At 44.1% G+C, this 26,598-nt stretch overlaps 2 protein-coding genes across 8 annotated transcripts in view; one reads left to right on the forward strand and one right to left on the reverse strand.

The window, feature by feature from the left end:
* SGPL1 (sphingosine-1-phosphate lyase 1) overlaps nucleotides 1-20,134 on the forward strand; it is a 44,663-nt gene extending 24,529 nt beyond the window's left edge. For all 4 annotated transcript variants that reach the window (XM_062611621.1, XM_062611623.1, XM_062611625.1 and 1 more), the window contains exons 4-14: nucleotides 1,315-1,462; nucleotides 3,045-3,124; nucleotides 4,624-4,752; nucleotides 11,659-11,747; nucleotides 12,619-12,724; nucleotides 13,204-13,302; nucleotides 14,384-14,533; nucleotides 14,790-15,028; nucleotides 15,647-15,793; nucleotides 16,836-16,956; nucleotides 17,057-20,134. In XM_062611621.1, the coding sequence (XP_062467605.1) occupies nucleotides 1,315-1,462; nucleotides 3,045-3,124; nucleotides 4,624-4,752; nucleotides 11,659-11,747; nucleotides 12,619-12,724; nucleotides 13,204-13,302; nucleotides 14,384-14,533; nucleotides 14,790-15,028; nucleotides 15,647-15,793; nucleotides 16,836-16,956; nucleotides 17,057-17,197 (1,449 nt within the window). In that variant the 3' untranslated portion in view covers nucleotides 17,198-20,134. The remainder of the gene's footprint in view (nucleotides 1-1,314; nucleotides 1,463-3,044; nucleotides 3,125-4,623; nucleotides 4,753-11,658; nucleotides 11,748-12,618; nucleotides 12,725-13,203; nucleotides 13,303-14,383; nucleotides 14,534-14,789; nucleotides 15,029-15,646; nucleotides 15,794-16,835; nucleotides 16,957-17,056) is intronic.
* Nucleotides 76-25,863, reverse strand: PCBD1 (pterin-4 alpha-carbinolamine dehydratase 1). Of its 4 annotated transcripts, XR_009963407.1 has the most exons (5): nucleotides 25,702-25,863; nucleotides 22,614-22,745; nucleotides 22,179-22,259; nucleotides 491-1,368; nucleotides 76-214 (listed from the first exon to the last, which is right to left on the reverse strand). XR_009963407.1 is itself a non-coding variant. In XM_062611628.1 (4 exons), the coding sequence occupies exons 1-4, from the start codon at nucleotides 25,846-25,848 to the stop codon at nucleotides 1,360-1,362; spliced, it is 369 nt and encodes a 122-aa protein (XP_062467612.1). In that variant the 5' UTR covers nucleotides 25,849-25,863; the 3' UTR covers nucleotides 76-1,359. The 4 variants fall into 4 exon arrangements, 3 of the variants coding, with proteins under 3 accessions (XP_062467612.1, XP_062467610.1, XP_062467611.1); XM_062611628.1 differs by having other exon boundaries at nucleotides 76-1,368; XM_062611626.1 differs by lacking the exons at nucleotides 76-214; nucleotides 491-1,368 and adding an exon at nucleotides 12,926-13,798.
* Between the last annotated feature and the right edge of the window lie 735 nt (nucleotides 25,864-26,598).

A 26,598-nucleotide genomic window follows, 5' to 3' on the forward strand; every position in this document is an offset into this window, starting at 1 on the left:
TAATCCTTAAAACAAGACAAACTTTAATGTTTGGGAGATGGGATTTTTTTTTTTGCATAAAAACTACAAAATGAGCATGTTTTAGCATGTTAATGATTTAATGATTGAGAAATACACAGCTTGGTTTACCTAGTAAATGCTGGTATCATACTTGATTGTGCTTCTTTCTGCTTGATGTGTTGCCATATTTACGCATTGAATCAGGGGGTCAGATCTGTTAGAGGCAATTTTGTCAAATGAGGGTAGCAAAGAGGAACATTTTCCTTTGGCTCTGGACACAGAAGTGGTTGTCAAGTTTTTTCTCCAGCCCTCTGAAAGGGACTTGCATCCCCTCTTTATGTCTTATCAAGTGCTCCATCTTTCACCTTCTGACTTGAGCAGCCTTTGATCAGATGAATTAATGAATTGTTCTCTTCTGCTTGTATTTTTGTCTGCCTGTTAGAAAAGTTCTGGGCCCCTTGTAAGCAATCCCTATTTTGTTCAGACTTACCTTCCAACCCCTAGAGCTGTTAAGCTGTCCTGTGCCAGACGACTCCTGGTGTGCCCTATCTCTGTACTCTTCCTGCTCTTTGGTAGGCTGATACCTGATAACCTCTCAGTTGCTTACAGAAGGCCTTGGCTTTGAGGCATTCCAATGTCCAAAAGTCTTTAAAGCTGATAATATCTCAATCCCTGTGTTGCCTGGAAGAAGAATCTCAACTTTGGAATGTGTTATGAGAAGAAGTCTGGGCCTCCTGAATGTAAGGTGGGGGTGGGAAGAAAGAAATCTCCTGTGTAGTGGAGATTTCTTTATTGCTTTTATTTTCACAAGTTTCTAAATATGTGTGGTGTCCTGTCTCTGCTCCCTCCCAGCTTTTTGCACCTCTTCTCACTGGCAGAGCATGAGAGACTCAACAGTCCTTGATCAGAGTAAGCATTACTTAGCAACAACTAAAAATCAGTGTGTTATCAGAATTGTTCTCATGTTAAAGCCAAAACACAGCACTGCACCAGCTACTAGGAAGAAGATTAACTCTATCCCAGCTGAAACCAGCTACCATTCCCACAGGGAATTCCCAGGGTGGTTTAGAGACTAGTGTATGCCAGTTTGCTATTCTAGTCAGCTTGTTTTTGGAGGGAGAGGTTGGTAGGAAGGGGAAGTTGAACTGTGTAGCTGTGAAGTCTGCTATGCTTTTTGCTCATAGAGATGAAAAAGTTCCTGTCTGTTCCTCTCGATAGTATGGATGTAGCTAGGGAGTTCAATCTTGCATGCATTCAACAATTATTTATAATATGTCCAGTGCCTTTGTTGATAGTATTTTCCTTTCTTTGTAGATTCAAAAGAAGATTGATGAAGCCTTGAATGATGTCACTTCCAGTTTATCCTTCCTGAAAGATGAAAAGGATTATATCAAAGCACTGCCGGAACAAGGCATGAGTCAGCCTGAAGTACTGAAGAAGATGAAAGAGTACAGCTCAAAAGGTATGAATGTGAGTCTCTACTGCAGCAGAGGTGGGTCTGTTTCATAGCTCTGACATTAGGCTTACTTCTTAAATGAGTTCTAATGACTCCTGCTCATGGTTTAATCGTAAATATTTCTTCCCTGATGTTCTTTGCTTGCAAATTTTTGTCTCTTTTCTTTCTGGAAATAGTATTCATGACTTCTAATACTGCACTTGGGTATTTACATTGAAATTCTGTTCTTACCCCAAGAATACTAGACTCATGATGGGAGGAAGTTACTTGGATGTATTTTTGATTAAGTTTCTGAGGAGTTGCCTTGATGTTTGACTTTACCAGAAACGTGTTTTCTGTGAAGCTCCAGGGAATACTCACAATTAAAAACCCCCCAAACAAACCAACCCAACCAACAAACTTCCAAGTAGGAGTTTTAGGGAATTTCCAAGACTGTCTCTCTTAATCAAAGTCACAATGGTTTGCACCTAAAAAGCCATTTAAGGAAGGCAGAGTCATTATGTTCTTCTAGCTTCATAAGCAGTCTGCAACTTGAGTTGCCTCACTCATGTAAATACCTCCACACCAGTTTATGTACCTGTTACTCCCAATAAGCAAATTTGGGTGATTTGCTGTACAGAGAAGATATGACTGCCCTGCTCCTATTCAAAATTTGAGAAATATCTTCAATTTTCTGCTAGAACAGTGCATCTACTCCAAATTCAGAAACCATTTTGTAGTGAAGTATCCTATAACAACTTCCTTCTTTTCTACTTTTATGTAGCATCTGTCTGCTTTTTCCCTCAAATCATTATTTCCTTCCTTCACCTGGTTCTTTCCTTTTTAATTTTCCCATGTCCCCCCCCTTCCCAGACACTCCCCTTTGAAAGCTCCTTAGAAATGAGGGTTGGATTGTGACTATATTCACATTGTATATGCTTGTGAAGCTGATGCCCTTGAGTTTTATAAAGGCTAACAGTTAGGAGAGGGGAGCAAATAACCAAACAAGTGGAAATACACTGCTGGGGTGTTTGGAGGTAGAAAGCTACTTGTTTTAAGTAAAATCACATTGGACAGGGGGCTGAAGCACGTTTCAACAGTGTGTTGCTGATGCTGTTCCATCCAGCTGCTCTCATTTGTTAAAGCTTCAGCATCATATCATTTTAGGTGAAATTTGAGGTGCTCAGCACTGTAGGTTTTAGCAGTGCAAGCTTGGCCTTCCCATCTCTTCTCAGCTTACAGTGGTGATGGGTGCTCTTTGAAAGTGTCTTTAGCTTTAGCCAAATTAGAGTTCAGTTGGTTGGACAGCAGTTTGGGGAGACTAAATGGGTATTAAGTGGATTACGTATTAATATAACTGCTTGCTGCAGCGAGATGTTTATGTTTTCTTTAGTCATCATTTATTTGCAGTTTGCTAAGTTCATGGGATATGTGATGCCAGAGGCTTAGTGTCACACACATCTATCTGTGTGGCACAAAAATTATACTTGTTCCTCATCAGAAATATCTCAAAAGCTGAATCCTCATCTTCAGAGGGGACTTCTCTGTGCAATTCTATGTGCTTTCTGCGAATGGCTGTGTTTCCAAGCAGTGTGGTGTTCTCTTTCAGGAGATGTACATTGGCAGGATGGGAAAGTCTCTGGGACTGTGTACAGTGGTGAAGAAAAACTCACCCATCTGCTAGTGAAGGTAAAGTGCAAACGGTATAACTGCATCTTTGAAGATATCCTTAGAGTTTTCAGGGTGACTGGAAACTCCTCAACACTGTTGCAGCATCTTTCAAAATAAATAGGGAAGAGCTGAAACTAAGACTGCTGAAATGTAAAGACAGAGCCTAGGACAAATGTAGGTGGAAGGTGAATTTAGGGGTATTAAGCAAAGCATTTAGGCAGGGTAAACCTGGGCAAGTGACTGTCTCTGAGAAAATAAAGATAACTGGAATCAAATCAGATGAGATGTAAAAGGTACAAAGCTGGTAACAAGTGAACTGGAAACTGGTTCTGACTTTCTAACTCGGGGAATGGTGGAAGGCATAGAATTGCCATAGATCAACTTCAGCCTTTACTGTGGGCTGAGTTGAAAGTGTCTTTGGCTGTCCTGTTACTGGGAGGCTGTGGAACCCTTGGACTGGAACAACTTCACTAAGCAATACTAAATTCCTCTTGGTTTAAGCAAAATACAAGTTTGAAAAATGTTTTTTGGCATTACAATGTGATCAAAATCATCCAACAATGGAGCACTGGCATGCTTCAGTGGTGTCTTTGTTAGGTCTGTTTACCTACTCGGGAACTTTTTCCTTTGAGAAGGTTGGAAAATAACCTAAACAGCCCAAAGGTCTGTTTTCAAATATATCTACTTCAAGAGGGGGTTTTGCTAGCAAGGGAAGTCTAGCCTTCTTGCTCCTGGGAAAGCTTTTATAACAGCTGTAAAGAGTGCTGTTTGGTGGTGGCTATTGCTGTTTTCTTCTGTGTGTTGACATTTTCTTTGCCACTTCTGGGGAAACATGAAGTTCAGAGCAGCCTTTCTAGGGGGGCCTCAGCTTGGATGGAATGTTGTGGAAACATTCCCTCTCTGCTGATTATTCGCTGGTTTATTCTTCTGTATTTCTTTTAACATCCCTGCAGTCACTTTTTGATCTTGACTGCAGGAGGTCGGAACTGGTCTGTTCCAGCCTTATCCTGTGAGTCCACAGTTGCAGAACAAGCATGAAATACTGGTTTCCACAGCCACTTTTGTTGTGGTGTGGGTGGGCATTTGTGCTTTTCTAGCTGCTTCAGAATTCTCCTTTAATAGTAAACTTGAAAACTGGTTCTTCAAAGTAACTTTTTGGCCTGCCTTTCCTAAAGAAATCATAGGGTGCATTTTGTGTTCTTTTTAGAAAACAGATCAATGGTTAAACCTGTCTTTAAAACAAGAAATGTTGCTGTGTTACAGAATCACTCCAGAGGTCAGAATGCCCTAGAAAAACAAATGTTTTTTTTTTTTTTTTTTCCCCCAACCCCTCAGCTGTAGCTTCCCGGCTTGTGGTATTTACTTGCAACAGGAGTTAAGTCCAAAGAGATCTGCAGTATTGTTATAACTAAATGCAGCTAATTTGCTTATACAGTGCATATAGTAAATTCTCAAATCTGCACTGATAATCCAGTGCTTCATCTGCAAGGCTAACTTTCTGTCTTTGTTTTCTGGAGGTGTATGAAGAGTTTGCCTGGAGTAATCCTCTCCATCCGGATATATTCCCTGGTTTGAGGAAGATGGAAGCAGAAGTAGTGAGGGTTGCCTGTACACTCTTCAATGGCGGCCCCAACTCTTGTGGTGCTGTAAGTAGCCAGTCTTCATGTGTCCCCTGAACATTTTGGATATTTCTGACTTTAAGTGCAAATACGCCTTCTGATATTCAGTCTAGGTGAAGGTCAGGCTTGTCCTGGTATATGCTATGCCAATGTAGTTGTATGGAAGACAACTGATAATTGCTCCTCTTGGTGAAGCTTTATGAGAGACTATTTAACTCGAGGAACTAGTTCTCTGGACAAGACTTATCTACTTCAGCCTTTTTTTTGCACTCTTAAATGATACAGGCTTGATGGCAGTTGGGAAAAGAGAGCTAGTGTGATGTAGCCTGTCTGGTTGTCAAGGATGGATGGTGAACAGAGCAGTGTCATTTTGAGTAGCTCCCCTCAGTTTCAATCTCTGAACTGGAAATCTGTGAGCCTGCCAGAATGCTTAGATTGAGGACAAGGCTAGCTGGTTGGCTGGCTAGTCACCAACAGCTCCAAGTGTTGGTGATCAAGCAGGCATGGCATTGTCATCTGTCCAGCTGGAAAGCTGACTTTCCAGGCTTACGTTTACGTGGCCTTTCAGTGTATGATGGTGGAAACCCGTTTTAAAGCCTTAATAGTGTCCATAGCAAGAGTCCAGGTGGGTGTTTATAAACTGATGTTTTCAGAGTTGGTCAACGAGCAAAAGATGTGAAGTTGCATGGTGAATTATTGTTATGAAAATAAGCTATGGCTTCTTATGCTTCTCTCTCTCTTGCCCTATCTTTTTAGTAAGGATCCCCAATTCCTTAGGCCAAATTTCCTCCCTGTTTATGTGGTGTGGGGGTCAGTGAGATCTTATCTCCTAGCATGGTGGGCAGGTGCAGCTGGCATACAAACAAGCTGCTTAATAACTTGTGAAGTAGTTCTGTTTGTGAGAAGAATCCAGACAATACTTTTCAGAGACTGGGTGTGAGGTGATTGCTGTCTGTACATATGTGAGGGAGGGAGGCCAGCAATGGCTGAAAATCAGTGTGGGAAGGGTGCTGACACAAGAGCTTATGAGGTGAACTGGCCTTGAATGGCCTTAACCTGACAGTTGGAGTCTTAGTTGTGTTAAGGAGATAAGTACTGGAGTACCATTGTAGTAAGTGTAGCTCAACCAAACTCCAACTGGATTGAAGATGAAACTTGACTGTACAGTGAGTGTAAAATGTGATTTGCCTTTGATAGCAGGAGGTTGCATCCTGTGGCCTAACTTGTCCTCCTAGGATTGTATTCCTTGTATTACCTTCAAGTTTAGAGAAGGAATGTGCCTTTTGCTTATGAAAAGCATTTAAGCTCACCTCATCTCCTTCCTGGCTTGCAGTGCTGAGAATACTGGTGAGATTATCCTTGGAGTGGGGAAGAGGCTGTGTCTCAAGCTGTTGAACTTTATCAGCAGCTGAGATGTCAATTGATACAACAGTCAGATAGCTCTGTGACACTTATTGCATGCTTGGAGGACTTTGCTTGCTGAAGCCTGCAACGTGTGTGTGTGCAGTTTCTGTTACGTAAAGCATGTGTTGTAAATGCGTCAGCCTTGGCCTTGTGTGCTCTTTCGCTGAAATCTAAAAGTAGAATTGTCTAAGAGGGGAAGTTCAGAATTGGTAAAAAACTGCTCCAGAACACTAAGACGGTGATCACAGTTAACATGATACCTCCACAGATGCTCTCTGGGGAATCCAGCTTTTCCCTGTCTTCCCCTCACTCTGGAGGATCATGACATAAAGCTATGGTTAAGATTCAAACAGAAGCAAAGTAAACAGATGAACATGCAGCCTGTGGCAGTTACATTCTAGTTGGTTGAACAGTCAAATCTGCATGATGTGAGGGAGGATTGAAAAGCTGATTGGCCGGAAACAGAAGATTATTTTTTACCTAATTGCATACCCTATTGCAATACCGTAATTGCATCCCTGTGATTATCTTGTCCGGATGAGTCGCTCCAGTGGACTTTTTGTCTTCCTCCCACGTTACCCTTCCTGACTGTGAAGTGTCCAGAGTTGCTACTCATTGATTGGAGAGATGTGGGTGAATATGTGGAGGTCACATGCTCTTCAAGTATCTGGGCTCAAAGAATTCTCTTATTTTCTTCTCCCCAAACAGAATTAACATTTCAGAATTACTTCTGGAGGCTGAGACAGTTACAAAGTCATTTTAAAAGAGGGTTGGTTTTTTTTCAGATTGATGCTATGCTTTCTGTCTCTGGAAGGCCCTGCTGTGGCTAGTTGCTCAGACTTCCATAGTTAAGCTTCAGTAACCAGTGAGGCTGTAAAACAGAGAAGATGGCTTAAACCAGGGAGGGCACAATGCTGTGATTTATCTTTATCTTCAAACTGATCTCTTCAGGAGGTGCTGCTGGCTTTTTCTGCTGAGAATGCTCCTTGTTTACTCAATTCAACTCTTACAGTGATGAAAACCAAGACAAATGTTTGGGGTGTTCTTTCCTGAATTTCATCACTGTCATCTCTGAGAAGCAGTGCATCTTAGTGCCAGATCCCCATCCACCGGATTTACTAATCTGATTTAAGCAGCTGGGACTGCTTGTCCAATTTTGCTGGTGCCTGGTGCTGGTCCCTGAAGGCAGATGGAGCTTGTTGGTGTTTCTGAAGAATGTATGTGTGGCTGTGCTATGTGGAAAACACCAAAAGTTTTTGTCTGTGCTTCTGAGTGAGGCAGTTTCACTTCCTTTGTGCTCTGATTTCCACACCGTGTTGCAAACCAGCATTTTTTGGTCTTATACTCTGCTGCTGTCTGGGAAAAACAGCAGTGACACGTTTGTGCTGTTCCCAGGGCTTTCAACAGCCTGGGGACCTCTGTGTGGTCCTGCTCTGTGTCATGCGGGCATCTTCCTAGGCAGGATCTCTGGAGAGCAGTCCCCTTACTTCCTCTTTGAAGGTTTTCAGTGTGTTTAATAAATGTTAAAATGAAACATGCCTTTTTAGATTTCTGAATGTTAAATCAGATGAGCAGCTTGCATTATTTACAGGAGTTGCCTTTATCTGAAACGTGGGGGCTATGATTCTCCTTCATTTAAACGTGGGCATAAAACTGCTAACAATGCCCTTGTGGTGAGGGTTGTGCTGGCATGTCTTTTGCCTTAAATTGCATGGAGAGATGTTCCACGTTTTAAGCAGTTTTTAAAAGTAATCATTTTCAGCAGTGGATGGATGCTTCCTATTTCTCAGTAATTGCTACTTTTGTTCTTGCTTTTAATCATGTTACAAGAGAGCAAAGAGGCGGGCATTGGTGATTTTCAGTGCCCAGGAGATTCTAATCATATTCTTGAGATGATTTGAAAGGACTAATTAATCGCAGCAAGTAGAGGAGGAATGGAGGAGTTTGTTCTTGTCTGATGTGTGCATATGTTCCTGTTCACAAGGTGCTTTGTTTTGCAGTGCTGTGGATTTCCCTTCTAATTTGGGGAGAACTCATCACTTTTATGCAAGCTTCAATGATTTGCTTTTTTAGTAGATTTTTGAACTTAAAAGGAAATGGCAGCTTTGAAGTTCAGGGAAATGTGGTGGGGGAATAAGGGGTGTGCACACGTGTGTAGTTGATGTTGGTTTCTCTGAATTCTTCTTTGTACTTACTCTGCAGCTGAAAATGAGAGAGGAGGCAAAATCAGCAAATGCAAACCTAAGCCTCTTGTAGAAACCATCTTGTCTCTTTCCCCCTAAACTCTGGGGCTTCCAAACTTTGTTGTAGTTCTGGCTGCACATGTGAAGTAGGGCTTTAACAATGCAGTGTGAGTGATGTGTCTTGGGGGGGTTTATACTCTGCAGATGTGTCAAGTTTTATCTGTAGTGATGAGTGGGTCACCTTGAGAGAGACAACTAGTGGAATTTACAACCTGCAGGTTTACAGAGGTTTTATGCAAGTCTGTCACTACGTTATGACCGTGCAGTGAATTGTGGTATATTTTTACTCCAGTGCTACCTTAGAAACAAATTGTAGTTTGCTTTCTTATTCATGGGGTAAAATACTGTGAAATTTTTGGTAAGCTTTGTCTCCAGGGTCTGAATGGATGTGTTTCCTAAGTTGAAAATACAAGAAAAAATTAGAGACCATGGACTAAAGTGGTTTCTTTACATCTGACAGTCTGACAGTGATATGCAAGTGGCATGGCCAAAGAAATCCCTGAACAGAGACTGTAGCTCTTATTGCTGGTTTGATGTCTTATTGATGGTTTGATGCAACAGAAGGGTTATACTGAGTTTAGAAAGCAGGAGAGATATTTTTCCATAGAACCATAGAACACCAGGTTGGAAGGGACCTCAAGGATCATCTGGTCCAACCGTTAACCGTTAGTGTATAACTAATCCTAGAATCACAGACTGCTTTGGGTTGAAGGGACTTTAAAGCTCATCCAGTTCCAAGCCCTGTCCAACCTGGCCTTGAGCACTGCCAGGGATTTCCCTGTGCTTTCTCCTTCACTCTCCCATTTGGAAAATAATAAATAAATCAGGAACAAAAGGAAGTCTGCTTCCCTTTTCCGTACAGTTTGCCTGGCTTTTGAAGATAGTGCAGGGTTAGAAAGCTGTTTGAAACAGTGCCTGTTTCCAGCCCCTTCTCCCTATGGCATCGCTTGAGCCTGTGGACTTTCATTTAGAGGAGAGAAAAAAATACTAGTGCGAGCCATTGGCGGGTGCTGAATCACTGCATGTTGGCCAGCTGCCGGTGCGCTGCAGGCTGTGGAGAAACTCCATCCCGTGACAGTGATTCAAGCCCTGGCTATAACTGAAAGAGTTTGCTGTTGAGAGCTAGGCTGACAAAGCCTCCTGTAAAGGAGCAGGCTCTTTCTCTGCAGGTATAAACCGCATAGACCAAAAGTGGTTTTGCTGCTCTAGCTACACCAAAGGTGCTGCTATAGATCAAGCTGCTCTGGCATACCTACTGTGGTGGAGACTGATGTTGGTACCAATATGGTGATTTTTGGCCAGTTAAGGAAGCTGATTTGGCTGAAAGTTAGGTTGGATTCAGTGGATTTTCGGAAGTCTGAATGAGCTTTCTTTGTGGTCATCTGCATGCCTGTCTTTGTGCCTGGGCATTCAGTAATGTGAATACCAAGATCCCCAAATCATGCCTAGCAAAGTTTTCATGATCATTGCAAAATTTTAAGCAATTTTGCAAGCAGTGTTATGAGTATGTAATAAACTCATTTTTCTTCTCCCACCTGGCAGTAGAAGGGCAATCACACCAGCTGGATTTTTTTCCCCAAAGGTAGTAGCTGACAACGTTGCAGATCTTTTCATGGGAAGGTGGAGAAGTGAGTGACTGTCCTGGTTTAAGTGACACAGCCCATAAAACTCTTAGGACATTGTGTTCCTGCTGCCATCTATTTCCTTCACAATAAATGCAACGATTTCTTCATCCAGTGTCAGGCTCTGTGAGGGTTTATCTGCAACAGCTGTTGCTTTTAAACTACCATAAAAGCAGAAATTGTCTGTGGTGTGACAGTCACTTTCACACTGCCTGTGGTGGCAGCTGTTGCTAGCTTGCATCATGTTAGGAACAAATGTGGCAGGCCTTTTTGTGTGCTTGTGAACTTTGTTCCTTATATCTGTACTTAATGTTTAGTCATTCTCATGCAGTCACACTTCTCCTTTGCATTTTAGGGATTTGCAGCTATGTCAGCTGGGAAAAAAAGCCCAAAGGAAAACCCAGACTAGCAGATGTCTTGAGGCATGCAAATGTGATCCTTTTTTATGTTTATTTTTTGGGGAGAAGAGGTTAAAAGGGGAAATTGCAGTTGGTTTAGCAGATATTGGGATCAAAATTAATCCTCTGTAAGTGCTGTAAGTAGCTTTTGATTCCTCTTTTTCACTTGAACTTCTGTATATCTGTTCCAGGTACCCCTAGTGCTCAAGCTATGGCTTGCCCATCATTGCAGTTGGTCAGTCCTGCAGGCTGCTTCTAAAAACCAACCTCACATTTTACTAGGTTAAAATTTTACCTTGGAAGGTTTATGCTCACACAATTTTCTGTCCCCTGCATGTCAGAACTTGTAAAGGCTTGCCAAGAAACAGTCCTCCCACTCGAGGAATTTCTTCCTGTGAGGAGTTTTTTTTATTTGTTTGCAAGAGCTCTTGAGTTCTAGCTTGCAACAGTAAACTTGATCAAATGGCTTATATGTGTACCTTCCTCTCTTCCACCTCCTGATGTAAAACTCCTTATTCTCCTATGGTCAGGGTAAAGAGGGCTGGGAAAGCACAGATGGTGGGTTGTGTGCGTACTGAGGGACTTGCTCAGGAGAGTAATGCAGAAATTCCTTCTGGTGTAAAATTTCTTGGGTCCTTGAGAGCTTAGAAGCTCTGACCTGGTGTGACCAGACCTGTGCTGGCCTCCGCAGAGAGAAGGTTGGAGGGAACTCTCTGCTCTGCAGTGTTGCAGGTTCTGGAAAGGTTTTGTGGCTCAGGAGCAGAGCCAACCCTGAGCTGGCTCTGTGCCCCAGCATGGCACTGCTCCAGACCTAATAAACCCTGCTGGACTTCAGTTGACTAATACAGAATCAACTTTGTTTTTTTTTCCATATGCATGGCATAATTAATCTGTAATCCAGACAAACAATCCCCAGGTAATCAAGAGCTAAGTATGTACTGGCAGTTTCGTGAGGTGTGGTCGTGTTTGCCAGCTAGTGATTGTGCAGCATGATCCCCTCTTGTTAGGCTTTTGAGTTGAATTTTGTTTGTTTGCTTTCCCTTTTTTCCTTCACCTTTAAATAGAAGAGTCAACATTTACTTAAATGTGCACTTTCAAGCTGAATGTCACAAAACTACCTTGAGCTGTTCAGCGGCTTCTGCTGCCCTTGAAAAACCTGAGTTGTCCTGTGCATCTCTTGCCTCTGAAGCATCTCTGGACAGTGATGCTGTGACGGCATCCATGTAAGTGGTTGTTTTTCTTCTTTGCTTCTTTTTTTTACAACAGATGACATCTGGAGGGACTGAGAGCATTCTGATGGCCTGCAAGGCATACAGAGACCTGGCTTATGAGAGAGGCATCAAACAGCCAGAAATGTGAGCAATAACTCTGCATCTTGCTTTTTGCTTTGGGGGCTTGTGGGATTTACTGTTCTGAGTTGAGGTGGCTGCTAGACTTTAATAATCCTTCATTTCATAGCTCATTACCATCTCCTCCTTGTCTATCTGTGTCTGAAGGAGAGAAACCTGAGTCAAAAGAGCTAGTACAGAAGCACAGGAAACTAAACAGCCTGGGAGACATGTATGTTGCGGGGGGGGGCTGCAGTAGCTATTCTGTGCAGATGTATTTTGGCAATACCTTTTGATATGAGCTGCTCTGGACAAAGCCTGCTCATATCAGCTTTGGGCCCCTCTTGAGCAGAGATTGACAGGCCCTTTGAAGTGTTTAAGGGTTTGGATTTATTCAGTTCAAAGAAGGTTTAGCCTGAAGACTCCAGGACTAAAGTTGGGGCTGGTTGGAGCTGAAAGGAAGAATTGTGCTAATCATTACACTGCTAATAAAGGGTTTGCTCTCTCTAATGTCCTTCTTTTTTTCTATACAGTGCATAAAAGAAATGTTTCTCTGTTAATTGCTTATGAGAGGAAAATATAAAAAGAGATGAAACGCTACGGTGTTCATCTTCTGTTGAATTCCTGCAGTTCTTTTCTTCCCTCTCTAAAACTTTAATGCTATTAAAGGCCCTGATAAGGTATGATAGCTCAGAAAATGAGAGAGTATTTTCCCCAACTTTTTGCATTTTTTGGTCTATATGATTTCGAGCCAGTTGAAACATGCAGTTGGGCTGTTTGTGACACGTCTATCACACACAAATATCTACAGGTTGAATTTTTTTGGTTTTCCCCCTTCTGTTCACAGTAAAGCTTAGGTGCTGCCTGTGTTGACACATGCAATCTGTTACTTTTCTAGATTGGTCCCAGTGAGTGCTCATGCGGCATTTGACAAAGCAGCACACTACTTCGGACTGAAGTTGATTCACATACCGTTGACCAAGGCTATGGAAGTGGATGTTCAGGTATTGTTTTAGGCAGCACAGCACTCTTTCTGTGGGAAATTAGCATTGGCATTGTATAGCAAATAGCAAGAAATCTACCTATCCAGGGAGCAAGTCAGTGGATAGAGAGGAATTAATGTTTCCTGGGAATAAAAATGCAGGATTAAGTACTTGTCATTGCAGATAATGTTTTGTTTGAAATAGTGGGATGTAAACCATCTCTTTATCCTGTGTGATTCATATAGAATCCAATAATTTATGTATTTCAGAAATAGCCCCAAATTTCTGATGTGGCAGAACAAAAGTGTTCTAGTATTTCCAAGTGGATGAGTTAAATGACTCAGTTGATACCTACTGATTCTGGTAGCTCATTGCTTTGCTTTTTACAGGCTTTTGTGCGTTGGTTTTTAAGACCAGACGCTGCATGTTTTCACTTTTTATCTTTTTTGGCAGGCACTTGGTAAATGGAATATGAGCATCTTCTCTCTTTAAATCTTCAGGCAATGAGGAGAGCTATCTCAAAGAACACAGCCATGCTGGTTTGTTCCGCTCCCCAGTTCCCTCATGGAATCATGGACCCAATTGAAGAGGTGGCAGAGGTATGGCACCCCTGGGACTTCTGGGTGCTATAGCAATAAACCCAGCTTCTCCTGTACAAGAGCATCAGGGGTGTTCCAGGATGTTAACCAGTGAATCTGGTGGGAGGAGCAGGCTGCCTGGGAGAGTAGTATTATTGTTCTCAGGTCAGGTGTTAACCAACAGCAGCATACATAGGACACAGTTTGGAGTGAGGATGAATATAGGACTTTTTTTTTCCCACCCTTAATTGTTGTGAAAAGGCGAGCTCTAAATACCAGATATTACCTCTGGGCATTGTTGTAAAGCTGTTTGCATGGGACTGGATTTTGGACTTGAGCTGGTGCATTTGGTGTGTCATAGCAAGGCAAAGCAGCAAGTCTTTTGCACATGCTTTGTCTCTGAACTCTCAAGTCTGACATAAATGTCTTCTGTAACTGAAGGTATATATTGTGTATGTGGCTTATTGCTCTGATGCACCCACTGTGAAACCAGCTGGAAGGGCTCATTCTTTGCTACCTGAAAGGAAATAACAGCAAAACAGTTCTGAAATGAAATAATAGCAAAATAGTCCACCTAGTAGAAAGGCTTTGATTTACACCCTACTGGTCATAGCAAACTTGGCACAGAAGTCTAAGGGATGCATGGAGGGAGTAGAAGTCACAGGGCTGGGATCTTATATTACAAACATGCCTCTTGATTTTTCTCTCCATGCTCCAGTTATTTATTTTGTATGTAACCAGCCAGGGCCTCTGACCTTCTTTTCTTTCTGGATCACACCATTACACTTTATTGCAGATATTCAGACCACATTGTCACATCCCTTTGGCAAATACAGCAAACTGCCAGAATGAGATGTTCTTTTTCCTCTTGCTGGCAATCTTCACATATGTGGAAGGCAGGAGAAGGTATCCCACAAGTAGCCAGCCCTTCAAGATCTCCTATCCTCAATGGCTAGAGAGTGGCATGATGCTCCCAAACAATCCAGGAAACATTTAATTGTGAATGCAGAGTACCTTTTGGTGACTGGAGTTTGGGTGCCCTAACCACGTCGTTTTCTTGCCTATTGCATGTTACTCACTAGAGTCTCTTGTTCGCACACAGCTTGCAGTGAAGTACAAAATCCCCTTCCATGTTGATGCCTGCCTGGGTGGTTTTCTCATTGCTTTCATGGACAAGGCGGGGTTCCCTCTAAAGCATCCATTTGACTTCCGCGTAAAAGGTGTGACCAGTATTTCTGCTGATACCCACAAGGTAAGAAGTGGGGAGAAAGGTCTTCCAGTGCTTTCACTTTTGGGGAGTGATTCCCAGTGCCATCCCTGCCTTTAGGCACATTTCTGCTCTGCTATGTGGAGAGGTACTGAAGTGCAGGGGTAGGGGCTGCTCTATTCAGGTGCTTTGTGCAATAACCTAGAGTACAAATGGGATCTTGGTGACTGCATGCGGTGAGTGCTTAAATGTGTTCCTGTGCCCTCTTCCTGCTTTTTAATGCTTTCTGTGCCCCTTGCAGTATGGTTATGCTCCCAAGGGTTCTTCAGTGGTGTTGTACAGCGACAAGAAGTACAGGAGCTACCAGTTCTTTATAGCACCCGACTGGCAAGGGGGCATATACGCCTCGCCCTCCGTGGCAGGCTCCAGGCCTGGTGGAATCATAGCTGCATGCTGGGCAACTCTGATGCACATAGGAGAATCGGGTTACGTAGAAGCTACGAAGAGGATCATTAAAACGGCTCGATTCATCGAATCAGAGTATGTGCGTGCCTTAGTGTTTTGATTGTACTGTTTAACCCTGTTCTGGACTCCTTCACCCAAACTGCATTTATTTCATGCAACTTTTCCCTGGAGCAGTAATAACGCCTTGCCTGCTAGGTAGGGATCTACTGGGCAGTTACGGGAGAAGATGCTTTTTTTTATTCCTGGGTGTTGCCCTGTGCCAGATAACTGTGAGGCACAGAGAGGAAGGGTGCAGGCATCTTTATTTAGCTGGCTTTGCTTCTAGCATTTCTTCTCCCTCAGCCATAACTAAGGGGGAGTCTGGATGACAAAAGAAGGGTTATGCTCTCTTGTTGGGATGCTTGTGTTGCTGTGTGAGCTGATAAGCTGTTTTTCTCTGCTATGATGTCTTCTCTTGCCTCTGTTTTCTGTCTTTTCCATTTCTTCCTGATTTTTCTTGATTTTAGGGCCTGTAATGACCTGAATCCTCTTGCCAGTCCCAGTGGCCTGGGATGGTTGCATGGTTTTTTGGTTTGAATGTGCTGTCATCTATTGCTTTCTGTAGCTTTTCCCTTAGGGCTCCAGAGAGATGGACAGAATGTCTTTTCCCTCTAACCCTGGTCAGTCATTTCTTTTCTCCTTTTTCTTTTCAAGGTTGAGAAAAATTGACAGCATCTTCATTCTTGGGAAGCCCGAGGTGTCTGTCCTCTCCATCGGTTCAGACACTTTTGACATTTATCGATTATCCAATTTCTTAGCTGCAAAAGGATGGAACTTAAATGTCCTACAGTTTCCATCAAGGTGAGTTTGTGGAGACCAGTGGAGTGATGTGCGTAGCCAGGATATGCAAGATGGTCATTTTCAGGCCATGTAGGTGTTGTGACTTGCTGAGTGGTGTTGTCTGTATCTGATAAATTGTTGTCCAAATCTGATAAACTCCCTCTATAGAGGAGGAGGAATTACTTTTGTAATTGCTGATGTATAGCAGTTACTGCAGTGAGGATAAGGCAGTGGTAATTTTAATGAGCCTGGCAGAGGGCAGATCTGAGGCTTGCTTTCTATTTGTCTAGTACAAGCAGAAAAATATAAATAGCCAGGGTGTTACCTCATGTTAGGTAACTGAAGGCTTGTAGATGTATTTATTTTTAGTATCTTCCTGCGCTGCCCACTGAAGATGAAGGTACTTGAAAGAACAGTGAAAGACTGATCATTTTCAGTGATCTTTCCATTTCCAGCTTGGTGTGAAATGAATGTTTTCAAATGAGACTTTCCTTAAGTAGGTAATTGGTTTTTCTGTGGGTGAAAGAGGCCAGTGATCTCAGATGTGGCTGCACTGAAAAAAATTTTGGATTTCAGTTAGCGTGAGGTGAAGCCTAGAGAGCCTGAAGCAATAGCTCAGAGGTGTAAGTAGCCCTGTTACTTCTGGTGGATGCTAACTTCCATGCTGTGCGTGGCTGATGGCTTATCTAAACTGGAGAGGAAGGGGAGGGAAACAAGGGCAAGGATTACTGTGCTGGCAGGCAGCTGCATTTTTCTCACTGGAAGTACCTGGAATGAGAAAATTATAGGCCTTTAACCCTGTATGTTGAAGTCAGGAAGGAAAGGAGGAGTTGCCATTCTGCAAAAGAGCTGAACTTTACACTGGCAAGTGTTTTGCAGGGATTTCTTTTAATTGGAAGGGAGTCCTCCCTTCTCCATCTTCTCCCATTATACCGCTGAAATGCTGTTTTAAGGAGATACACAGTTGTTGCTGGCTAGGGAAAGACTAAATTGCTGTCAGTTGCTCAGAAAATGTGGAGCTGTACATAACTTAAAATGGTTAATCTCTCCTCTGCCTGCCCAGCATTCATCTCTGCATTACGCAGTTGCACACAAAGCCTGGTGTTGCTGAACAGTTCCTGAAAGATGTCAAAGACAGCATTGAGGACATCATGAAGGATCCCAATGCCAAGACCACAGGGATGGTAAGGAGGCCAGCCATAGAGTATGAGAGTATGTTTGGGTGAGCATGTTTCTCTGATGGCATTAACGATCCTATGTAACAACCTTCTCTTTTCTGCTTAGGGAGCCATCTATGGAATGGCTCAGTCCGTCCCAGACAGGAGCTTGGTAGCGGAGATTTCTCAGGCATACTTGGATGGTCTCTACAGCACGGATGTTCCTTGCAGTGAAAAGCACATGAATGGCTCCCCCAGCCACCGCTGACTGTACAGCATCAATTGGTACCTTGCCAACTAGCACTGGGGTGGTTCTGAAGGTTTCCTAGGGGAAGAGATTGCAGTAAACCTTTGTTCCTACAATTACAGGTCTCACGGTGGCTTGATCTTGGAAACTTCCCCATCTTAGTCTGTGTTGAAATCTGCATCATTTTCATGCCCGACTTTAGTTTTAGGGCTTTTCCTCCATTCCCCCTGCCTATTTTCAACGTAACTATTGATAGTAAATCAAAAGTCCATTCCACAACTCCAAATTCCTCAGGTATTCTGCATGTCACTTCATTCCTTGCTGTTTCTTCTTCCACAGACCTGGTATTCAGCCGATGACCAGCCAGGTGTTAGATTTGAGTTCTCATGTTGTGTTCCAAAGCTTCAATCTTCTCTGAAGTTAAAGGCAGAAAGTAAATTGAAAATTTTGTTTTCTTTCGAGTATTCCTTCAAGCTACTGCATTTAACAGACTGTGCTGGGAGCCTTTATAGCTGTTATAATGCAGAGCCAATAAATTGGCAAAGGAGAGATGGTCATGTACTCTTTTTGAAATCCCCTCTAGAGATCTCAGACTGCAATCAATATCTGCTGAGGGGGGAAAAGTACGCAACACAAAATCCTTTTATGGAATCTCTTGGTTTACAGAACATCAGAAATAGAAACCAAGCAGGTAGTGTAAGGAGGGGAACTAGATGGTACTGAAAATCCTGGTACATAGTTAACTGGTTTGCTTCCCTGTCTCCTCTGGAAGACATGCATTTGCCACCTGGAGTGCTATTGTACCTTGCACAATTCTGGAGGGATATGCAAACCAGTGATTTCACTGTTCATAACTTGAAGGTTTTGCACTATCTCACAAAGCTGTAGTAGTCAGGCCCTGGCATGTGTCATGGCTCTGGACTTCATGTGCAAACAGATGACGCCAAAGCTGACGTTTTTTTTACCATGATCTTTTAGTATAAAAAAGTGACTTTTGTAATAGTAGTAATCTCTGCTCTTTGCACTGATTCTTTTAAGGCACATTCTCAAAAGGGCATTCACCATTGTGCCTTGATGCTTCTCTGGCTTTTTTTGTGGGATGCCAGGGAGGGTTTGAAGGTTCAGCTGTTGACCACAACCTTCGCTGTGGTCATTTTCTTATGGTACTATACTGAATAAAACCTCAAAGGCAGACTGGCCTCAGAGAACGTTCTTGTTTATAAGGTAGAATATTAGTTGTATTGAGCCAAATCCCTTCACAGTATTATAAAGGTGCTTGTATAGCTCCGAGAGGTAGATGTTAGATAGGATGCAGCAAGTGGGAAGCATTCAAGCCTTGGGCATGTGACTTACGCTTCCTATTTTTCTTCACTGTTTTTATGGTGAGAGAGTTTTTCCCAGTGCAGCTTGTGAGGCAGTTTGTGGCCTTAAGGACAAGCTGGAAAGAGTCTCTGTGTTATTAAATGGCAGTAGAGTTACTGCTGCAGGGCTTTCCCATGTGTTTCCTCTCAGCTTTTTGCATGCTACAGGGAGTTTCCCAGGCAGAGTTCACCACTTGGGAGAAGACTTCACGCCACGTTTGCACAGACTTGTGCAGGGTGTCTGAAGGCATTTGTCTCTCTGCAGTAGTGGGCTTGTTAGCCGAAACCTGACCCTTGCTGGCTTAACATAGCTGAAGCACACACTGGTACAATAGTTATACCTAATGAAAAGGTTACTAAGTTTACTTAACAAGTCTCTGCTCAAACCAGTGCAGCTTTGGGCCCAGTGACTGTGGGAAGAATACTTGGTTTTTAACAGGTTTGTTCTCCGGGCTAGGAGACAAAAGTATTTTGGCCATCTGCCCTTAAATTGGTGACTTGTTGAGCCCTTCTGAAAACATCTCATTTGAATTGCCTGATAGTCTCTTGATGGTGTTACCAGCTCTGGCAGTCAGCGTTTATGTTGGACCTATTTATTCTATTAATGTTTTGCTAATGTGACCATTACTGCATCCTGAGTTTGCAGTACTTTGGAGACAGTCTTAAGTGTCTGGCTACTGTGATGGTTCCCTTTTGAACTGAGATTTAAAAAACAGAACAAAAAGGGAGGTACTTTTTTTGTTTCTGCTTTAAAAGAAAGTGGATGGACTGGGCTAGGTGAAGGAGAGAGAAAACCTCTCTTCCCCGGTTGCATCCTCCTCCAAGGAATTAGGTGGATCTAACAGATCAGTGCTCCATTTCACATTTTCAGATGTATTTGAAGATGTTATTTGTAAATCAATGTATTCTATTCTGGGCTTCACTTGTAATATTTGTGGGTTTAATTGTTTTATGTGTATTCTATACTGTAAATGTAATCTTCTGATCAGGAATAGGCTACTGTAATTTACCGGTGTGTAGTCTTTATTCATCCTTGTCATCTACCATGTAATCTACATCTCCTTTATCATGCGAAGTGGTCTTGGAAAAATGGTGTGATTAAAAGATTGTATAATTATTTAAAAGACAAAAAAAGAATTTTATGGACTGGGTTATGATCTGAAACTGGATGATACTTTAGACCTGGAGGGGATTTTCGTGACTATTAATTCCTGTGAGATTTCTGACCTTCAGGTGCTCGAGTGAGACACTTAATCTGTGCTTTTACAAAGCGCTCCCAAGCGATTTGCGTGCTCCTAGGTACTAGACTGAAGAATATCCAATGGGATGGACCAAGAAGAGATGTATGTCTTCATGCCATGGATTTCATCTGCACTTTTCTGATGACTTCGGGAGAGGGGAGTGGAAAGGTTGTGTACGACACAATAATATCTTGCCCAGTAAATACACATTGACTTTTTAATGAACAAATGGGATGAGTTCATCTGATGGCAGTATTCTGTATTGCTCTAATTTGCCACTGTAAAACTTTAGGCTGAAATAGATGAAGAGATTGTGAAAATGGGCCTAGTTTGTATTAAAATGAAGCATTTAGTTATTTAGGCTCATTGAACTCTTTGTTTTTCTGTTTCGATGCTCATTTGAAAGAATGGAGACCTACTGCTCCTGGTCTTTGCTCATGCAGTCTAGTCTGTTGCAGGGAGAGCAGTTTATGAATGTTACAAACTCTGCCTGAGGACTACTTTTTCATTCTGTTAAGATACGGGTGATGTTCATGGCTACATCTTACGTGATGTTTAAAGATGCTAGAAATTGTCATTTAAGAGCTATGATTTTCTCTTAATACTTTATAGAACTTTAAAGGGTTAAAAAAAAAGACCAAAATCAAACACCAACAAACCTCTGCTGGGGCTTTGTAGCATTTTTCCTAGATGGTTCTACTTAAAGCAGCTACTGCTGGTTTCATAGCAAACTGTTCCTGTTGTACCAGAAACACAGAGATTTGGCTGCAGACTCCTTGAATGTAGTGATCATTGTTACTGGAGTAAAGATCTTACACCACTAAATCCACCTACAACCTTTTTGGGAGGTATCCCACCATAAGCAGCCCCTGGCTCCTTGCTATGCTGCTTTCATTCCTTTTGGTTGTGCCTTCCCTGTTTTTGTGCCTTGGCTATGGTACACTTCTGACTTCAGCACATGCAGTTTTTATCTGATCTGCTCTGGCTTTGATAATCTTATTCTCTTTCAGATCCCGTTCACTTTGAGGTGTAAGCCTGTGAAGGCACATGTCATTTCCCTGTGTTGCTTCATCAAGCTTTTTCCTGGCAGAAGCACCTTGAGAGCAGTCAGGACAGTACCTTCCTTGGGAAAACCTGTTGGCATAATTTTGACAGTGAGGCCTCATTCCAAACTGACATTGGGTTAACTAAGACATTTATTGTAAACATTTTTTAGTTGGTATCCTACTAAAGGCCAGTTACAACAGGGGTGAGATCACATGCCTGCTTATAATACTGCTAGAGAGAGGTTACAGTAATAACCAAATTGCACATCACATTTGCTGGTATGTTACAAAGAAACCAAAGGGTTCATGTACCATGTTTTGGGTGGAAAGCATATTCCAGCAGGTAAGAAGAAATAACACGGAAAGTGGCTAGATGGCATCAGGCACTGGAAAGATTTACTGGTGCAATTGTGTAACATGACTCCAGGTAAAAGGGCAGGTATGCTGAAAGCCCCAGAGGCTCAACAGCTTGCAGGCTGGTGGGGCTCAGCTAACGAAGGGTTTAAGAATGGAAGTGGCAAGATCAGAGATGGATATGTGCACAGTGCCCAAGAAGTGCCTTCCTTCATCTGAGCTGTGGCGTAGTGTTAGGCAGTCTGGATCCAGGAACTAGCTTGGAAGTGGGGGAAAGCTCTAGGTGCAGTTGTCTAGGTGAGATACGGGTTGTGGCAGCGGCACAGTTGATTTTTGGCTTTGTGTGTCTCTCTGGTCAGGAGAGGGATGCTGCAACCTGCTCAATGAAGCTGGCCAAGTTGATGTCTCGCTCCGATAAGCCTCCACACTCGTGGGTGCTCAAGGTGATGTGAACCTAAACCAGACAGACAGACCGACAAGTGTTGCTGGCAGAAAGAGCAGGAATGGTTTTCCCCAGCACTACAGACAGTTTGCACCTGATAGGCACATAAGGCTATTACTTTCTCTAGGCTTGTTTGCAAAATTTCCTGGGGTAGATAGAAAGAGGTGGTCTGGCACTTTGCCTGGTTTTCTCCTTCCTACAGCTCAACCTGGCCACAAGCTGTCACTGCCACCCCTGCCTTGGTCACAGCACCCGCCTATGCCCACTTTATAACTCACTCTTTCTTCAAAAACATTTCCCCTTGCTGCTGCTTCTGATACTGATTTAAAAACCATAACCCTGGTGCTGGCACCGAGGCAGCTACTGCTCAGCTGGACACATAAAAAGAGGAGGAGGAAAGGATCTGTTAAGTGACAGCTGTAGGCTGTCTGTGATATGTGAAGGGAATAGCATCTGACAGAAAAGGTCCCATTGAAGAGGACTTGCTGCTGGTTTATGCCGCAAAAAAGGATGTGCTCCCTGCAGATCTCCATTTCCCTCACCATCCCTGTTTCTTACCTTATTGTACACGTTGAACCATTCAGGGTGGTGATCGAGTTTTTCTGCCTGTAGAGCCACTCTGGTCATGAAGCCAAAGGCCTGCCCAGTGGAGTAAGAAGAAAAGCTAGCTCTGAACCTGGCAATATATCGTTTTTCACCCCATTACTGTTAATTTTACACCACGTTTCTAGGGAACCTAACCAAATAGAAGGCCTGGGATTTTCTGTATCTTTGCTAGTGTTTTCTATGGATTTTCCCCTTTTGGGGAAGCTTTTCCCAGAGATATCGTGCTGGTCAAGCACTTTGGTGTCTTGGGCAGTTTATATTGCTCAGTCATTACATTTCAGGAGAAACACAGAGGGGTTTCTTTTGCTGAGCCTTGCAGATGGAACTCCCTGCTCTGCAAACCAGGTGTCCCACTTTGTGAAATCTGCATACAACTGATGCTCATACCCGGTTGAAGTCCTTGAAGTGAAACTCTTTGAAGATGGCGTCTCTGCCTTCCACCTCGTTCCACCCCACAGCTCTCAGGTTTGGCAGCAGCTGCTCCCTCTCCTCTGTGCTCAGCCTGTGGGCTTTTCCTGCCTGACACCATAGAAAGGAAAGGGAAGAGGAGAAGATCAGTGTGGCAGAGGAAGTGAATGTTCAAAGCAGCAAGGCATCCCATTGATCAGGGAGTTACGGGTCCATGGAGGCAGCTGCAGGCTGGGTGGGTGGGTTAGTGTCTGTGTAGACCTGAACTGGTAGGTACTCATGACAGGGGATATCAGTGCTGTCCTCTGTTCCCTACCCTGGGTACACAGGTCAAGGGCAGTCCGACTTGCCACTTTTGTCCTCTAACCTGCAACACCTACCACTTTACTAGTATAAATGTGGATTCATTATAACCTGAGGTACTAAGAATGATAGCTGTGTAAGGTTAAGCTCCCGAATACATTACATAGAATTTTATGAAAAGAAAACCTGAAACGGCAATGGTTCAAGAACTAAGAATGGTTTGCATTTAAGGTTTGTGAAGTACCTTCTTAAAGCAGGAGGGCTTTATTTGCAGGTCGTCTGCACTGGAAGCTTGCTTTAGAGGAGAAAGAAGTGGTGTGAATCAGAGAGATGAGTCACGCTAAATTGGAGTTCAGCTCCTTTTCCTTTTCAATCTCCCTTACATTACGATGGAGTTTAAGAGGCTGTTTCTGTCTATAAGTAACAAAGGGCAGAGGGAAGGATTGTGATTTAGCATTGTCTTCTGCTCTTGGGCAGAACTGCTGTTATTTGGTTTTTTTTAAAGGGAAGGGGGGGATAAGGAAAGTTCAGTTCTTCGTCTTGGGAAGTGAATATAAGCAAAGATAAAACTAAAATAGAGTTCTTGGTGATGGGAGCTGACTGAGCCAGTGTATCTTTCAGCTCAGTAGGGAAGGAGTGAGCACAGAGGGCTGTTGCTCTACGTGACAGGTTATGTTCTGATAATTAAAATTCTTTCCTAGTGGGTGATCTGATCTTTCAAGTTGGTGAGGATTGTTGTTTCTCAGTGACAATGACCAACACACTGTTTCTGGTGGGTGTTTGGTCAGCAGCCCCTTGAGATGCTTGCTTGGGCATTGGTGCTCAGAAGTAGCATCTTAAGCAGCTGAGCAATTAAGGCAAATAGTCCTTTCCTATAGTATGCCTACTCATAGGCTGTACAAAACCAGAGGCAGCCACGGAGCTGATGTTTTTGTGGGTGTTTTTTTGGTTTTGCATGTTTTGGGGAAGACTGGAAAGATTATGTCCTATTCCAGTGTTATTGGATCTGCTAAAACATGGATCAGGCTGTGTGGGTGCCTAACTGCATAGCTGTGACCCCTATGCTTAAAGCTGTGAGCTGCAGAGCACGTCATGAAATGGGAAGTGCCAAGGTGTACGCTGAACCTTAGCTCAGGAGTGGCTGGAGGTGGGATGGTTCCTGTCCCCCTGGCATCGTAGCTGCATGCCTGTTCTCTTGCATAATGTCTGGGGAAAGCCTTCCTCACCTGCTCATACTCTGGCCTTGCTGGTAGCATTCAAACCACCCTGTGCTGCCCTTCAGTTTGTGCAGTGTTTTGGATGGCCCCCTGCCAGACCCCAGGTTCACCACCTCCCCACTAATGTCAATCCCGTCCCTTCCCGAGCTCTGGGTTTGGAGGGAAGGTAGTGAGTAAACATGGCTTAGTGCAATAAACTCTCAGCCGTTGCCCTTCTGTGCTGATGGTGTGATAAGCCGGGCGCAGGTAGCTTAGCAACTGGATAACGTGGGGAAGAAGGCTGGCTCTGCATGGGGCCACCGGCAGGGGGGCACCCGTGGGGGCTGCTCTGGGGGACTGTGCTGGGAATGGTGTAGGGACTATGACAGGTTTTGGAACCAGGGGCTGAGACCTCCTGCTTGTGTATTGGTACTGAAGAGAGGAAAGGCTATGTAAAGCCAGAGCTGTTGCTTGCCTGAAGTGGATGGATATGGATGCAGGTGGCTGGGTTCCAAGCCAGCCTTTCCCAGACAGAGCAAGAAACCAGGCTGCTTGGGAGGGACGTGGTTTAATTGTCCTCTGAACCCTTTTCTGCGGTTGCGACTATATGGGAGGACAGGCCCCAGGGCTTTTTCCAGGTCCAGCTCCTCTCTGAGAGCCTAGCACCAGTGGGAGGCGGGGCCACGCTGAGGTTTGGCCAACAGACCACACAAAAGCCACCTCCTCTGGCTGTGTCTTCTGATGACAAACTGCCTGGAGCACCCTCCATCCCATCCCCTTCCCCTCTTCTTTGCCCCAGCACCCCATTGGCCAGCCTGCTGGTTTTATCGGTGTGGCATTTAACTGCTTTCATGTGCACGTACTCCTTTAAAACACACTATTCTCATTAGGGAAATTTAATTATTTTGTTTTCTTTTGCTGGCTCTTAACTGCCAAGGCATTGGGATTTTTTGTTTTGTTTTTTTTACCAGCAGGAAACCAGTAGATGGATTGTGCAACTGATGGAAAGGAACCAGCACTGGAAACTGGGAGAGCTTTGGGTTTTCTGGAGATGAAACAACCCTCTCTGCCCAAACTAGTACCTTCCCTTTTAAGGGTGACTTGTCACCTAGAAGAAGGTAAAGGGGGCAGCCCTGGTGCGAGCAGGAGCTGCAGGCCGGGCTGGAACAAGGTATGCCACAAGCCCCAATGTCTTTTGCTCTTGTCCCCTCTGCACTGCTGTGAAGAAGCTGGTTTCCAGCTGTCCAGGGTGGATTGGACAGGCTGTGCAGATGGAGCACATGCCATGCAGAATTTGAGCAGGGGTCACACTGGCAGAGCTGCCTTGCGGGCGAACCCTTTCCCTCCCTCTTGCAGAGGCACGGAGCCTGGAGAGCGCTGGCTTCGGTCATTCAACGGCAGCAGCCGGCGGAGCTGACTGTTACTTATTAACCACAGCGCAGAGCTCTGCTCCCTTCTCCCTTTCCTCCTGCCTCTTCTCAGAGGCCGCAGCTGCTGCTCGAACCTTCCTGCCCCGTCCTTTCCCGCTGCCTGCAAAGCACCGGCCGGAGTTCCCAGCATCGACTTACCATGGCCCGTGGGTGTCTGCGGCCTCCGTCCGCGGTCCGGGCTGGGTGCTGCACGCAGAGCCGTAGCCCGGTGGTGCCGCGGCTTCTCCGGGGTGGCGGGAGGCGTGGCGAGGGGGCCGGGTCTACCCACGCCGAACCGCTGCCCATGCCTGCCCAAGCGCTGCCCTGCAGCCGCCACCCGCCGGCGGGGCCGTGGGGCTTGGGGGGGGTGTGTGTGTAAACCTAGGTGTCTCTGGAGCGGGGATGTGTCCACCCCGAGCCACCCGCCCTTCTCCTGCAGGGTCACTGTTTTCACCTGTTGAACGAGGAAAAGGCGGAACGGGATGGAGAGGGGCAGTGAGAACTGGGGCACCGCTGGATGCTGCTGGCAACACGTGGTGAATGTGACAAGCATACATGTGTGCCTCCCCGCCCTTTGAGGTCTGTGCGGTGGTAATCACAGGCTGCCGGCTGCACTGATTGAGGACAGCCTGGTTTGTGTTTCAGAGCTAGGGTAATGGGGGGAGTGTGTGCAGGACAGCACTCCTGAGCATTTTTAAGGTGCTTTCTGCTGTTACTGACGGAACCATGTCTGCATGGATGCCGTGTGCTGCTCCCTGGCCTGTTTCTGTGGATTTGTGCCCATGTCCCATAGCTCATCATGTGCTAAACCCACTTGTGTGACAGGCAATTTTCTAGTGTTGTCAACAATTCTGTACTGTGCTGATATACATGGTAGCTAAAAATTCAGCATCTTGCTATACCCTCATGGCTTTTTTTTTTTTTTTTTTTTTTTTACCCTTGAAGCAACTGATTCTGGATTATTTTTTAATATAGTGTGACATGCATGCCTTGTATATACTCTAGTGCACATTTTGTTTTCTACTGTTCGGGTTCACGTGTGCCACTGAGATGATT

This window comes from Pezoporus occidentalis, unplaced genomic scaffold (assembly GCF_034315485.1).
Source record: "Pezoporus occidentalis ecotype Australia unplaced genomic scaffold, CSIRO_AGI_Poc_V1 ctg155, whole genome shotgun sequence".
NCBI classification, from domain to species: domain Eukaryota; kingdom Metazoa; phylum Chordata; class Aves; order Psittaciformes; family Psittacidae; genus Pezoporus; species Pezoporus occidentalis.

What these genes read in the sequence shown, in the direction of transcription:
- PCBD1 (XM_062611626.1), bottom strand. Translation starts at nt 25,848, where the DNA reads ATGGGCAGCGGTTCGGCGTGGGTAGACCCGGCCCCCTCGCCACGCCTC. An exon ending in ACTTCAAGGACTTCAACCGG is followed by an intron (nt 22,260 to 22,613) that starts GTATGAGCATCA and finishes TCCACTGGGCAG; the next exon opens with GCCTTTGGCTTCATGACCAG. An exon ending in GGTTCAACGTGTACAATAAG is followed by an intron (nt 13,799 to 22,178) that starts GTAAGAAACAGG and finishes ATTTCCTTTCAG; the next exon opens with GTAGCAAAGAATGAGCCCTT.